This window comes from Pteropus alecto, unplaced genomic scaffold (assembly GCF_000325575.1).
Source record: "Pteropus alecto unplaced genomic scaffold, ASM32557v1 scaffold86, whole genome shotgun sequence".
Taxonomy (NCBI): Eukaryota; Metazoa; Chordata; class Mammalia; order Chiroptera; family Pteropodidae; genus Pteropus; species Pteropus alecto.
In genome coordinates, this window is record NW_006442109.1 from 15366498 (window position 1) to 15381760 (window position 15263).

Genomic DNA, 15263 nt, shown 5'->3' on the forward strand with positions numbered 1-15263 from the left:
TACACTCATCAGACTGACAAAAATTAAAATGAGCAATAAATATTTCTGCCTAGAAGGAGGTGGAAAGAGAATAGCTTCTCATACATTACTGGTGGAACTGCAAACAGTTGCAGTGTTTTAAGAAAGCAATATGGCAACATCTATTACATTTATATACATTTGACCTAGCAATTCCACTGCTAGAAATATTTCCTATTATTGAGTATATGTAGGATATATGTATAAGGATATTACATGTAGCATTATTCAGAGGGGCAAAAAGCTGAAAGCAAAGTGAAGGCACAATAGTATGAGACTAATCGAATAAATTAAGGCACATCTACAATGTAGAATATTATGCAGTCATCAAAACTAATGAGCTCAACTAATTTGACTTAGATTTCAGTTTGCCGAAAAAGAATGTATAATATAATTACATTTTTGTAAAAGTGTCAACTCCTCTCTATATGAAAATGGGTATATATGTTAGGGTATATGACCATAGAAAAATTCTAATCACACCTCTAGTTGTTAGCGTGGGTCAGGGCACAGGGCACCTGCCCAAGTGAGAATAGGAAAAATATTGCTCTAGTCTCTCTCGCATTCCACTTACATAGAAATTAGGGGAAAGATCCAAATTTCTTCTGACTTATAGAGATACTAGCAATATATCATTAACTGAAAAATAAAAAATAAAAGCAAGTTGCCAAGTAATCCATATACTAGATTCTACTTTGCTAAAAACAGCAAAGCCCTGAGCGTGTACAAATGCTTGTGAGTGTTTGAAGGAATAACGTAACAGGCTGGGACTATTCTGTACCCTAACTCACTGAAATGGGTAAGGGGTAGATGCAAGGAGATGGTTAGCTTTCTCTTTATACATCTTTGCATCATTTCACATGTTGCTTTTATGCTTTTGTAAAACATCTTAAAAATGAGAAATTTGAAACAAACAATCATATAAACAAAACCACACAAACAGAACACATTACAGCTTCTGCCCTCCAGGAGCTCACAGTTTCATACAGATATCTTCTAATATTTGAAGTGTTAATTTGGTCTCTGTGGCCTCCAGAGAAGAAACCAAAGAGTGGAAATTATGGCCAGGCAAATTTTCTCTCTGTAAGGGCTCTCTTCACTGGAAGCGATCAGCCACAGAAGGTTTTGAACTAAATCAATGTCGTCCCAAATTTTCTGATCAGAAGAATTACCCACAGTTCCTGAGAAAAATAAAGATCTCCGGCATCTGTCCTTGACCCACTGGATTAGAGTCTCCAGGGGAGGGGTCTGGGAAGCTGTATTTTTGTTAGTACTCAGGTGATGCATATCGTCAGGCAGGTTGGAAAACACAGGTCTACATTCGTGCTGCTCCCAGTGTGGCCTGGGACCAGCAGCAGTGGTGTCAGCAATGGCATCACCCGGGAGCTTTGCTGGACATGCAGGATCTCAGTCCCCACTGCAGACCTACTGAGTCAAAATTGCATTTGACAAGGTCCCTTTGCACAATACAGTTTGAGAAGCCCCGCTCTCAGTGACCCTTATGGTCACTCCCAACTCTAACTTCTTTGGCATGAAGGTAGCTCTGAGCCTCTAGAAAATCCTTTTTGTAATAGGCCTATTTGAAAAGTAAAACTTTAGTCAGGGAACACAAGAGCTTTTAATGAACTGACTGAAGCAGAGCTTGAACAAGAAGAAGCTAGTTGATGGGAAGAGATGAGGATGTCCTTGAGGTGGGAAGAGAAGTCAACCCCCACACCAACCTGGCTTCATTTTTGAACGGAATGAGGAAACAGTGAACTCTATCTTGAGCAGATACAGTAGTTGGAGCTAATCATTTAATTGAAAAAATAGGACAAACTTGTAAAAAGATGACTGTCACTTGTTAATTCAACACGTATTTACCATATACCAACTCTGTGCCACAATGGACTGGGTACTTAGCATAAAGCAATGAACATCTAGAAACTCTCCCTGACTTCACAGAGGTCAAGACCAGTCAGAGAGACAGGCATTAAATAAGTGGTCCCACAATTGCCAGGCTGTAAGATGAGGTAACTGAGGCATTCGCCTTGAGTGCACAATTTAAGGGGGCTCCGAAAACTCAATTATCAGGCTAAATAATATTTCAATGCAGTATTTTTAAAAATCAAAATTAATGCAAAATTCTATGATGTCAAATTGCATATAAAGACAGGATTAGTATTACTAGTTTTTCATTTTGTTTATGGCTCCATAAGGCATGGTTGCAGAAATTTTACCAGAAGAATGAAAAGATGTTAAGAGTATGCATAGCAGGAAGAGCTAATATAAGCTTGTATCAGCTGGGATAATTCTTGATAAGTTATCCCTGAGGCAACAACACCTAAACTGGGACTGGAAGCATATAAAGAAGCCAGGAGAAGAGGTAGGATGTAAGTAACAGAATGGGTGAAGGCCGAGAGGCAGGAGAGAGTTTGCACTTTTGAAGGAACTGAAAAATGGCTCAGTGTGTCTATATCCATGGTTCTCAAATGTCATTCACGTTAGAATCATCTGGATAGTAGTTAAGTTTCAACATCCAGGCCTTGCCCCAGACCAAACAACTCAAACTCTAGGAGTGGGACTGAGACCTGGGCCGTTTTGCTTCCAAGGCAGTTCCAATGTGCAGGTTGATTTGGGAACAGGTGAACAATAAACGATGTAGTGGATGAAGGAGAAGTAGTGGGAGACTTGACTGGAGGCCTGGAGGTCAGGATAATTATTTTGGACTTTCTTTCTAGGAGCATTGGGAAGGCATCTGAGGGGCTTTAAGCAGGAAAATATGATCTGACTTTTTTTTTTTTCCCCCAAGATCACTCTGGCTGCTGCAATGAGAATGGATTAAAGAGAAGAGCCAACACAGCAGAAAGAGTTGAGAAATTGTTCCAAACGTCTAGGTAAGAGAGAGAGGTAGCTTGGGATAGGATGATGGCAGCAGAGGTGGAGAGACATAGATACGGTTAGGAAATACAGGTAGAATTCATAGGATTTGGTGATTGTTCGATTGTGAGGGGCCAAAGGCGAGGAAACATTATGGATTATTACCCCCCAGTGTCTGACATCAGTAACCGAGAGGTGGTGACAATATTCAATGGCCTTCGGAACAGGGGGCATAGGGCAGAACAGGTCTGGGGTTGCAGGGAGGACATAGTGGATTCAGTTTTGAACATTCTGAGCTTGTGAGACAGTAAAGAGGGAGCTCTAATGTGGGAATGGTTGGCCTTGGCCTGTATGGGTTATGAGTAAAGCCATAGGAGTAGGTGAGAGTGCCTAAGAGAGAAAACCAGGGAGCAGAGAAGGAAGCCAGGATTCTGGAGAGTGCCACCCTTGAGTAGAGGGCAGGGAGCAGAGAGGAGACTGAGAGGAGGACAATCAGCAGGGCACAAATAGCCGAGGGCCAAGTGAGCAGCCAAGAGCATCATGCATGTCATAACTAGGCATTCAGAGGAGAGAAAGATCCCATGGATTAGGCTGGGCTAGGAAATTACTGGTGAAAGTAACTGGGCTTGGATAGATAAATAAAATTCAGTTAGGCAAAGAAGAGAAAATACTGGAGGAGACAGGAAAAGGGAGGAGGTATGAGAAGAGGCAGAGATGAGAGGGATGAGGTGTCAGGGGACATTCATTATGCACAGACCACTGGGATCCATGGAGAAGTAGATAGTGTAAGGTTAGGTTAGCAGGTAGATGGCAACTTTTGGGATTGACTTCTTTAGCTTTCCTCTTGCTTGTCTCTTTAAAATTTTTTAAAATTTATTTTTCAATTACAGTTAACATACAATATTAGTTTCAGGTGTGTGACATAGTGATTAGATATTTATATACCTCCGAAGTGATGACCTAGGTAAGTCTAGTACCTACCTGGCACCATACATGGTTATTACAATGTTACCGACTACTACACTCTCTATGCTGTACTTTCCATCTCCGTGACTATTTTTATAACTGCCAATTTGTACTTCTTAATCCCTTCACCTTTTCCACCCATTCCCCCCCAGTCCCCTTCCATCTGGCGACCTCTCGCTTGTCTCTTTATTTTCCAACCATCTGACTTCTTAATCCGGGCTCTGTGGGAGAGTGGGCATTGCACTGGACAGTTCGGCTTCTTGCTTTGCCACCCCAGAGATGTGTAACCGCAACAAAGCTTTTGCAGTATTTGCAGCAACAGTGTCAAGGTGAACACTGAGGGCAGTCAGCTTTGCTCTGGAGGAGAGAGCATTTATTTTAGTGTTGAATGGATGGCTTGTTTCCTTCTCTTCAACTTCATGCACCTCAAAGAGCCCAGCTGCAGTGCAATAACACTCTGTTTCTTTCCTTGTGCTCTCTTATAAGTAAAAGCAGAAACAGGCTTTTGCCTGAAAGGCAAGATGCCAGTGTTATCTTTCCTGAGTGGGCTCATAAATACAGATTCTTTGGAGAGAGGTGCATATAATCAGCGTACGAGCCAGCATTTTGCATGTGCAATGAACAGATGTGGCTGCATTATTCAGTTTCCCTATTTGACTTCTCTACTAAGATGTACTTCAGAAAATGTGATGTCGATGAACACATCTTCCCAAGTGAAAATAATCCATGCCAAGAGGAGTTTCAAATGTCCCAGTTAACCATTTGTCATGTTGGTTGCTTATTGAATTCTCAGCCCAAAATGTTATGACGTACTATGTCACTTCAAGTTTTCCCACTAAAGATGAAATAATTTCTATTTATATTTCATGTGAAACTGTATTAATATCAAAACGTATCACACTATAGTAGAAAAATGTTGGTTTTAACTCTGCCCTTTATTTTCTTGTTTTTTTTTTTTTGTATCGTGAAATGTGACATTTGTACCAAAAAATGAGTGCATAAAATATATCATATGTGTACAATTTAAAATGGTTATAAAATGAACACTTGTGCAATGGCCACCTGGAGTGGGCACAATCTTGCTAGCACCTGGAACTCTGGTGTGTACTTCCTCCTTCGTAGAGTTACACAGCGTTACTGTTGTGCTAGTGATTTTATTGCTTTTGTTTAGAACTTTACCACCTGTTTTTCCATCCCTAATGATATAGTTTGCTTGTATCACACTATATATATTTTTGTGTCTTTGTGCAAATGCACAAATCCATGGGTGCCTCTTTAAATTTCGTAACCTAGCTGACTCCTTGCCTCACTCTTGTGTATGTAGCTTGGCTCACCTTTTTCACTGCTGTTTACTATTCCATTAGTATGACTATAACACAGCTCATTTATTCATTGTACTGAAGGACAGTTGAGCTGTGTTCTGCTTGTGATGATTTCAAGGCTAATAGGAATATTTCCTTACGTGTCTCCTGAAATACATATGTATGGACTCTCTAGAGTATATACCAAAGAGCATTTTCAAAAAATGATATAGTAGTCCCCCCCTTATCTGCAGGGGATATGTCTCAAATCCCCCAGTAGATGCCTGAGACCATGGATAGGACTGAACCCTACAGACGTCATGTTTTTTCCCCTATGCATACAAACCTTTTCACTGAAAGGAAGCACTTTATGGCTGCTCTTTGGCATATCTGAATTACCAGCATCACTACTCTTGTGCTTTGGGGCCATTATTAAGTAAAATAAAGGTGACTTGAACACACGCACTATGATACCATTACAGTCAATCTGATAACCAAGATGGCTACTAAGTGACTAATGGGAATGGAGTGTATACAGCATGGATACGCTGGACAAGGGGATGACTCATCTCCAGAGTGAGGTGGAGCGAGACAATGTGAGATTTCATCATGCTGCTCAGAACAGCTCCCAGTTTAAAACCGAGAATTGTTTATTTCTGATACTTTCCATTTAATATTTCGGACTGTGGTTAACTGAGGGTGACTGAAACTGGGAAAGTGAGCCAAAGATAATACTACTGTATTTTAAATGCATTCTGGATAGTTAATGACAAAACATGCCAGCTTAATGCAAACATGATTTTATTGTAAATCTTAGCATTTTAGCCATAATGGGAAATATTGTTCATTTTAATATCTATCATTTCTAGACGTGTGGTCAGATACTTTCGCGGGCAAGATTAGCATTCAGGACCCAATGCCACATTGAGCCAACTCTTCTTCCTCCCCCTTCCCCCATGTTCCTTAGTTGTGTGAGTCTTCCCAAGGGAAATAAAAGTGAATAATCTTAAATTGATTTAGTCAGAGGCAGATATTTCTTTGGGATTTTTGTTTTCACCAGCTCTGACTTATCTTGCTTTGATGAAGAGCATGTGAATTATGAGCTCTGGGGAGCCGAGTCTATGCAAATGTCAGGTTAGGCTGTGAAATGTGCATAGTGTGCTCCGTCTCTCTGAATTACCTGAAACACATATCCAAGTGATTACCACACTTAGTATTTCCTTCACATGCTCTGTGATGGATCAAACATTAGAATTAATGATTATTTATTAATAATTATTGGACAGTTTGAGATTTGATATCTTAACTCTATGAGATATTCCAAGTTTTTTTATTAGCTTTTAAAGAAATTATTTATTTATTAAATAATTTAAAAAATTCGATTAGAGTTGATAATTGATGTTATTTTATCTTAGTTTCAAGTGTATAGCATAGTGGTTAGACATTTATATAATTTACTATGTGATCCCCCTGATTAGTCTAGTGCTCACCTGGCACTATACATGGTAATTACAATATTATTGTAATAATAATTATTCCCTATGCTGTACTTCACATCCCCATAACTATTTTGTAATTACCAATTTTTCCATTAGATTTTTGTTGTAAGCATTAGGAAAATTGGGACACACAGCTAGTGATTAATTGGAATTTCACTTTATTGAAGCACTTAGTTTTGTAATAAAGAAGTACCTTTCCAGCATGGTTCAAAAACTGATCAGAATTAACTAGCAAAGAAATATGGGAAATTTATTTAATTGAAAAAGATGTTTTAAATTATAACAACAGATCTAAAATGACTCTTATACTAATTTGTGTATATTGCATTTAATCAGAAATAAAATTGGGAAATTTTTGGTTATACTAATATTTGAATAAAGTTACATAATATGGTTTTTAAAAGCTTAGTTTATAAGAGTGAAACACGCTTCTCCTTTAAATCTAAACTTTATTTAAACTTTATGCAAAATTCTTTATATAACTTTGGTTGCCAAATAAGGCAAGTATTCCAAATAAGGAATACTTATTTGGAATAAGAGATCATTTGTTCTTTACATTGGGTCTCTATTAAAGCTCATTCGGTTTTTTGCTTCAATTTTTTAGAGTTTCTGTCACATCTCACAAAGATTTTCTCCTGGGTTGGGTGCAGTTGTTGGTCATCCATGTTTTCTGAGCAAAATGTTATTCTGAATAGAAAACATAAAGCAAACACAGCATTAAGTTTTAGAAGGAGCTTATTGAAGTGTTTCACCCTTTGTCAAATACCCGATTGATGTGACACATGCTATATATACATATATATATTTTTTAAATTAGATTCTTATGTTGCAAATATTTTCATAACTTCAGAGAAAAGCAAAACCCAAGTCAGTGAAAGCAATCAGTAAAAGGCTTTCTGGAGCCTTGCTCTGAGATGATTTCAGTTCTATAAAAACTAAAAGTCCTAGAGGCAGTCTTCCCTTGTTCTAACCGCTCATCAAAGATTTGAGAGTAACTATTGTTCTTTTTACTACATCACCCTGACTCTAGGGCAAACATTTGCAGTTCCTTCAACTGTTCCTCACAGGTAGGCTTCACTCCTCAGCCTTCTTTTTTGGACTTAAAGGTCCCTGGGCATGAGGCCGTTGTCACCAGCCTCTGTCTGGTTGTCATGTAAGCCCCGCCCCTTCCTCTCATTGGTGCAGACACTGTCCAGCCAAAGAGGTCGTCACATTTGTTTTGGGTCTCTCTTGGAGACTAGTCGATAGACTGATTTCACCAGTTGCTTGGCCTGAGGTGCTATTTCGTGTTACTAACTTCAATTGCATCTATTAGAAAAAAATTAACTGTAGTAGCAGTGAATTCTAGTTTATGGCTTTTTTTTTGGTTTTGTTTTGAATTACTCGTCTTTATTCAAACAAACTTTTTAAATTAAAATAGTGTATAAGCCAGACAAAGACAAATACCTACATGTGAAATCTAAAAAAAAAAAAAAAAGTCAGACTCATAGGAAAAGCATAGAAAAGTGGTTCCCAGGGCCTGGGGAGAGGTGGAAATAGGGCGAGGTTGGTAAAAGGGTACAAACTTTCAGCTATAAGATGAATGAAGTCTAAGGATCTAATGCAAAACATGGTGGCTGTACTTGGTAACTGTATTGTATAAATAAAATTTGCCGAGAGAGTAAACTTAAATATTCTTAATAACGACAAAAAAAGATAAATATGTGAGCTGATGCCTGTGTTAACTAGATAAGGGGGAATCCTTTCATAATCATTTGTATATCAAATCACAAATGCTTTAAATATTTTATAATTTTATTTGTTAAATATACCTCAATAAAGCTGAAATTAAAGTGTTATGAGTAATTTGTAAATGCATCCTTGAAAAATTGAAATGGTAAACAAATAAAGTAAAATATTAAAGATCCTCTTCTCCATTCCCCTTCACCAATGTCACCTCCCTCTGTGCTATCATGGTTTGTTTTCTGTCTTTCCAGATCTATTTTTATGCATTTACACATATATTGATGTTCATATGTGAATATAAAGATTTTTGTAAATATTTTTCTGAAAGTTTTCCTTGTCACCAAATAATGTGCTTGGAGACCTGTCATATGAGTACATATCAATTTAATTTTTTTCACCTGCTGCATGGCATTCTACTGTATGAATATAGCACAATGCATTTAGCTATTTTTCTATTGATGAATATTGAGATTTTGCCAATGGTTTACTATTTACAAATAGTACTGCAACAAACATTTTGTGCACATATATACTTTGTGAACATTTTTAGTATTTCTTTAAGGCAGACACCTAGAAGTAAATTCTGGATCATATTATATTCCAGGACATACATACTATGCATATATAAAATTATGATGATGTAAACTCCGTGAGAGCAAGGCCTTTGTCTCTTCTGTTCACTGTTGTGTATCTAGTGCCCACAACAGTGACTGGCAGAAGGTAGATAGATACTCATCAAATACTAGTTGTTGAATGAAATGCCCCTGCAGAAACTCTGGAATTTACACTCTCACTGCTAGTATATGAGAATGCCCATTTCTCCACACCTTTACCAGATGTTTTCCGTCTTTTAATTTCTGCCAAACCAATGGGTGACTGGAGATAATGCCATTGATTTTTGTTTTGCATTTAGATAATTACTGTGGAAACTGAACATCTCATTGCATTTAGCCAATTGCTGTGAGGCTAATCCTTTCTGCCTTTTCTCTTCATCCCGCAACAGACCCTCTCATTCCTTACTTTGTGCCTTGGAGAGAAAAAGTCTCCTCTCACCGTATTCCTCCTGTGGAGTCACAGAACAAATGACTTAACCAGTTTTTTTGTTCCTTGTAGTCAGCAGAGAGATTATGAGTACAGGTCTAAGTGTTTGCATCCTGGCTCTGGGATTTTGGTTTGTAGAAGGTAATTAAAAATTGGTAATTGTTATTAGTCTCATGAGATATATATTATAATTCCCATTTATTACTAAAGAACTTAGTCTCAGAAAGGTGCAGTTATTCTGAGTTATTCTACCTATTTATTCTATGTAGATGGTAAGCAGTGAGGCCAAAATTAGAGTTTAGGGGCTGGCTGATGTAGAGGCCATCCGGTCCTGTCTAGATTTTTCTTTGCTTTCTGCCTAGCTCTCTGGGAATGTCTCCTGGCCTCCCCAAAGCCTGTTATGGTACAGGTTCAACAGCACCAGCCTGAATGCATGTCTTTCTTCTTAGACTTCCTAGGCCATGCAGTACTAGACTCTTGCTCATTAAAGTGTGGTCCATGGACCAGCAGCATCAGTAGCACCAGGGAGCTTGTTAGAAATACAGAATCTCATGCTCCACTCCAGACCTGCTGAAGTAGAACTGTATTTTAACACAGTTCCCAGAGGATTTATGTGTACATTAAGTCTTGAGAAGTTCTGGGATGGAGCACATTATTAGTTAAATTAAGGCATCTTGTTTTTCTAATTAGGTCCTAGAGTTCCTTATGCCAAGAGCCACAACCGAGATTTTTTTGGGTATCCCCCAATGGTATCTGATATTGCGAAGACAAGTAGGAGGCACTGAGTAGTTACAACTTATAAAAACCTACAAGCCCCATTGTCCTTCCTCTCTTTTCAGCACGTACATCCTGTAGCCATACGGAAGGGTCGATGTGCATATATATTAATGTCCAGCGCCACCACTCTGCTAGATTGCACTGAGGAAATCAGATTAATAGGGCCGAGAACAATGGAGTAAGGAGCTGTCGGAAGCAGTGCATGCGCAACAAATGGACAATGAATCAGACAAACCTAACTCAGATCTGGGCTTGGACAATTACTAGCAATGTCCACAAGCTGTGTAACTTCTGTGAACCTTAGCTTTCAAATCCGCACAGCCAGTACTGCCCATTTCACAGGGTCATTGGGAAGATAAGACGAAATTCATGCTCTAGAGCACTTAGTTCAATGCCCACTGTGCTTTGGAGCTCGGTAAATGCCTTTCCCACCCTTCTCCTCTTTCCTTCTTGAGAACCATGTGAGTAAGCTCTAGTGAGGATGGTTGCAATGTCATTTATACTATCTTTCAAGTCAAGTCACATAGAATTGTCAGGGTGAACAGCCACTATAACTGAGGAATTACCCTCTAGCTGAGAGAATGTGGGGAAGGGTGGTGCTCGGAAGTAGAGCTGATCTCAAGTGCCAAAAAGTTGCATAAGAATGGCTAAGCGTGAAAGAGGAGAGGAGCAGTTTAATTTTCTCAAATTGATCATGTGGATAAAATCTGTTGGTAGACTGCAGAGTTTGCTCTTCGTAATTGCCAGGATTTTGTATCCCAGGAAGATAAGTCTTAGAGAAGGGACTCGGGGGAGACGAGGGGCGCGTTACCCCTTCCTGGCAATGAAACTTGAGGGGTGAAGGAGGAATGTAGTTCAGAGCTGAGAAGCCTACTATTTTCCTTCTCTACTGGGGATAAGCCAAAGAGAGAAATGGGCTTCCCAATAAAGGAAGGTGGGAGAAGAGAGACACATGTCCTGAACACAGGGGAGAAAAGATAGGGAAGGCTCTGTGGGAGAGAGAATTCTCCCTTCATGGAGACCTGCAGAACTGCAGACAAGTATGATTGCCGTGGCAAAGTACGTCGGGCATCTCTTTGCCCGGCTGAGAGGACTGACGCAGCAGCTGGACTGTCCTTTCTTTCCTTTATTTCCTACCCCTTCCCTAACTCCTTCTTGTCCCTGGAGAACTTGGGGCCAAAGGAGAGGTTAAAACACACAGAGCAGCATTTCCTAAGGGTAATCCATTGGTCCACATCAGAATTTCTTAGTAACAAATGTGTGTCCTGGGTCTCTTTACAGACCACAATGAATCAGAAGCTCTGTAGGTGGGATTGGGAATTCTGCATACTTAATAAGCTTCTCAGTGATTCTTCGGCACTCTAAAGTTTGAAAGGTGCCACCACAGAGTGAGATTTTGAGACTGTGATCGTTAAAAGCATTTTTCTGGGTAAACAACAAAAAAGAAATGTCACATCTGGGTCATTGCCACTCAAAGTGTGGTCCTTGGACCAGCAGAACCGACATCACCCGGCGATTCATTCATACGTGGGATTTGAGAAGCATTGGGCCAGTGAGGTGGTTCTCAAACTCCAGAGGCAGGAAGCTATTAACCATGGGCAGTGGGAAGAGGCTAGACTGGGACTCAGAAGACCTGAGTGCAGGTCCTTTTGTCTATGGCTGTGTGAAGTCAGGATGGTCGTTTCATCTTTCTGAGTGTCTGTACTCCATCATTAGGACCTAACAGTGTTCATTTCATAAGATAAATGCAAGTATTAAATTGTGAAAGTGCTGGCATGTGTAGATCTAGATGTTAGGAGGAGGTTAGATAATCACTCACCTTTGCTGTATTTCTCCTGCTTTGACTCTGATGTTCTTTAGAACAAGGCCTGAACTGAGGGGCTCTCTCCCCCATGGGATGATGGTTTGAACCGTGTTCCAGACATTGGTCCACACCGCTCTGTTTTCCTGCTTTAACGTGATCATGACCAGCTCACCAATATCCATATCCAAGGTGATAAGAAAGGAATAGGTTTTATTACTAATAATTCCTTCACTCCTTTGAAGACACAAAGGAAACCAGACACAGTCAGTTTATTTGTAACAGCAAAGTGATGCTTAGACACATTTAGGATGTGTTAGCTTTGCCCGAGTGACTTGAGATGGTCTTTTATGCTATATTTCTCAAACCAGATTTGGACAGATTATTAGTAGAGATAGCAATAGATACGCCAGGATAAGAAAGATTTTACAGACCAGTAATATTGGAAAAATCATACTATTTTCTGAGTTAGCATATTAAAAATGCTCCTAGAGTTCCACGATAAAAATTCTAGTTAACTTTGTTTAGCTCAGGCTTCCTAGATTCTAGGTTAACAAATTAGGGAAACTGCTCCTGCAGAGACAGTGAGGCTCTGGCAATGGCCTCCGCACAGCTATCTGTAGGTCTGATTAACTTCGTAGAGCCAAATCACACTCTTTTCTTCCTAGTGATGCTTTTTTCCTCCCCATCTAAATAGAATCTTCTATTAAGACCACAAAGCATAACAGTAATATAAAACCACATATTAAAAGGATGCACCAATTTAGAGCAAGATTTAATGCATATTCATGGATATCATTACTAGGTTTACTCACTAAACTCCATGACATTAAAAATGTCCAACATTGACAGAACACCTAGATGCCCTTTCCACTATTTAGAACAATTTCCTGGGGAGAGATTTGGGAGAATGTACAGGTAACATTGGTTTTAGGGTGAGACAGATGAATGGAGGGTTCCCTTGAGTGGCTCGTCATAGCACTTCCTGCAGAATGTTGTAGAGCAGCGGTCTCCAAACTTTTTGCACCAGGGACCAGTGCTCCTATGAGAATCTAATGCCTGATGATCTGAAGTGATGCTAGCGCTAGGGAGCGGCTGCAAATAAAGATGAAGCTTCGCTTGCTTGCCTGCTGCTTACGTCCTGCTGTGCGGCCCGGTTCCTAACAGGCCATGGACTGGTACCGGTCCACGGCCTGGGAGTTGGGGACCCCTGTTATAGAGAATCGTTTACCAGTGTCCCCACCCCACTAGGCTGGGAGCACAAGGATAGGGTCCTCTCTACCTCTAGTGCAGAGCACCAATAAACACTTGCTCAGTGACTGTTTCTGTTTGCTGAACAGAGATCAAAGCTTGGGGACAATTTTTGGAAGCTGAGGACTGTCCCCGGAGTTAGTGGAGGGCTAGTGTCACTTTCCAAGAAAAGCCCATGCTGAGAGTCGAAATGCTGAAGAAAAGCAGCTAATGGGCCTTTTCTGACCAGTGAAATTGGGGTGTTTCTGAAGGAGGTGTGAGGCCACTGCTTGTGTTGTGAGCAGGTGTGTAACAGGGAGGACAGATGGGAAGGGCTGGCAGTGCAGGCTAATTGGGATGGGAAATTTGTGCCAAATTGAATGATACCAGTTTTATTTCTGGGCTACTTTTCAGAACTCACTGGAAAGGCACTCAGGGCCTTCCCGTGGACACCTGCTTTGGCCCTCACCACTCCTCCCTGCTCAGATCTACTTTTGTACTGTGACCATGGACTGGGCCGGCTCTGGCTTCCCTCTGCCCCGAACTCATGTCGCAGTGGGCCCATCACATACATAGGTAGCACAAACATAAAGCGATCGGTGAGACTGGGTGAGGCTGAGGAGGGATGGTGACAAGGCGTTGGGCTTGGGTGAATATCCCATCTGACCGGGTGTTTGGGGCAGTCATAACGGGCTGAGAAAAATAAGTTGTGTCTGGCCTAACCTTTGAAAAAATTAAGACAATTAAGCTTGACATCGCCATAGACAGGGCTGCTCCTCATACTCACAGAGTGATGGGAATTTTCTGCATTTCCTCTTTTGTTCCGAGGAGTGACATGGTAAAAGTTGTTTCTCCTGGTTTCTCAATTTGGTTGAAGAACTGCATCTTGAACTGGTAATGATAAACTAGGGGTGGAGGGGGAGGAGAGGAGAGAATGAGAGAAAGAGAATTTAAGCAAGAATTTTTAAAATTAAAAATCTTATATTTTAAACATTTAAAAATGCAGAAGAAAGTGTCCAGATGGATAGAGACCTCAATTTTTTCCCCTTGGGGGCTAGGATTATGAATGCTTTTTCTTTTATTTTTTTTCCTTCTCTATATTTCCTAAATGTTTACAGAAGACATATATTGTGTTTGTAAAAGAATAACAATAAGTATTATCCAATAAAAGAAGGCAGAATAAGAATCTAGTACATCTGGCATCCTCACCCATTCTTAGATGCAATCCTGTTGGATTGTTCCATGTATCTGGTAGGGGTCCCCTTTCATAAATCAAAGGATATGTGTCTTTTAGGCACCTGACAAAGGCAGGAGGACACACTGTCATTTTTCACGTTTGCCTCTGTTCGTTAGGGTCAGTTTTGGGGTGGGGCAGAGCTCCAGCTTACAAAGATGCCCTAATGACCATGTCTGTATATTCTGGGGCAGTTCCTGGACACTAGCTCAGTAGGGAGGCGGGACGTGGGGGTGGGGTGTCTCAAAAAGCACATTTTCCAATGAGATAGCTCTAGTTCTAGTACTTGGGCCTATAAGTTTTCTATCTTATCAAATGTCCAGAATGTCCTTCTACTGGGTTGTTTGGAAGAGAAAAATTTATTTTATTTTATTTTTTTACCTAAATACAGTTTATATTAATAAAAGCAAATTGTTTACTATCAGCCTGCATTGTCACACCAACCAGCAGTGGGATTGTTTTCAAAATTCCCCCACCTCATTCAAAATGGCTAGTGACTGGCTGCTTGGACTTCTTTTTCTTGCTCTCTCCATTTTTTCTAAGTATCTGTAGTGTTTTAGCTCCAAGATTGCAAACAGGTTTAATAAGGCATGTTAAAATGATTGATAGGACTTCTTAGAGCCCTATGTTGAGACAGGTTCTGAGACCTTATCCAGGCTCTTGAGAAGATTGGTGTCTGCCTTGGGCAAAGGATAGGGAATTTATAGTATGCTTGCTGTGTATTTGACTTTTTTGGTTCTAGATAATGATTAATCTGTCAGTCCTGATACAGTGCCTTGCACATAGTAGGTGCTTAATACACATTTGTGGGA

At 40.1% G+C, this 15263-nt stretch overlaps 1 protein-coding gene across 1 annotated transcript in view; it reads right to left on the minus strand.

Moving 5' to 3' along the window:
• Nucleotides 1-7218: 7218 nt before the first annotated feature.
• Nucleotides 7219-15263, minus strand: part of LIPC (lipase C, hepatic type) — a 116992-nt gene continuing 108947 nt past the window's right edge. The window contains exons 8-10 of the mRNA XM_006920563.1: nt 14005-14122; nt 12006-12224; nt 7219-7330 (exon numbers count right to left, since the gene is read on the minus strand). Coding sequence (XP_006920625.1) covers nt 7219-7330; nt 12006-12224; nt 14005-14122 — 449 coding nt within the window. The remainder of the gene's footprint in view (nt 7331-12005; nt 12225-14004; nt 14123-15263) is intronic.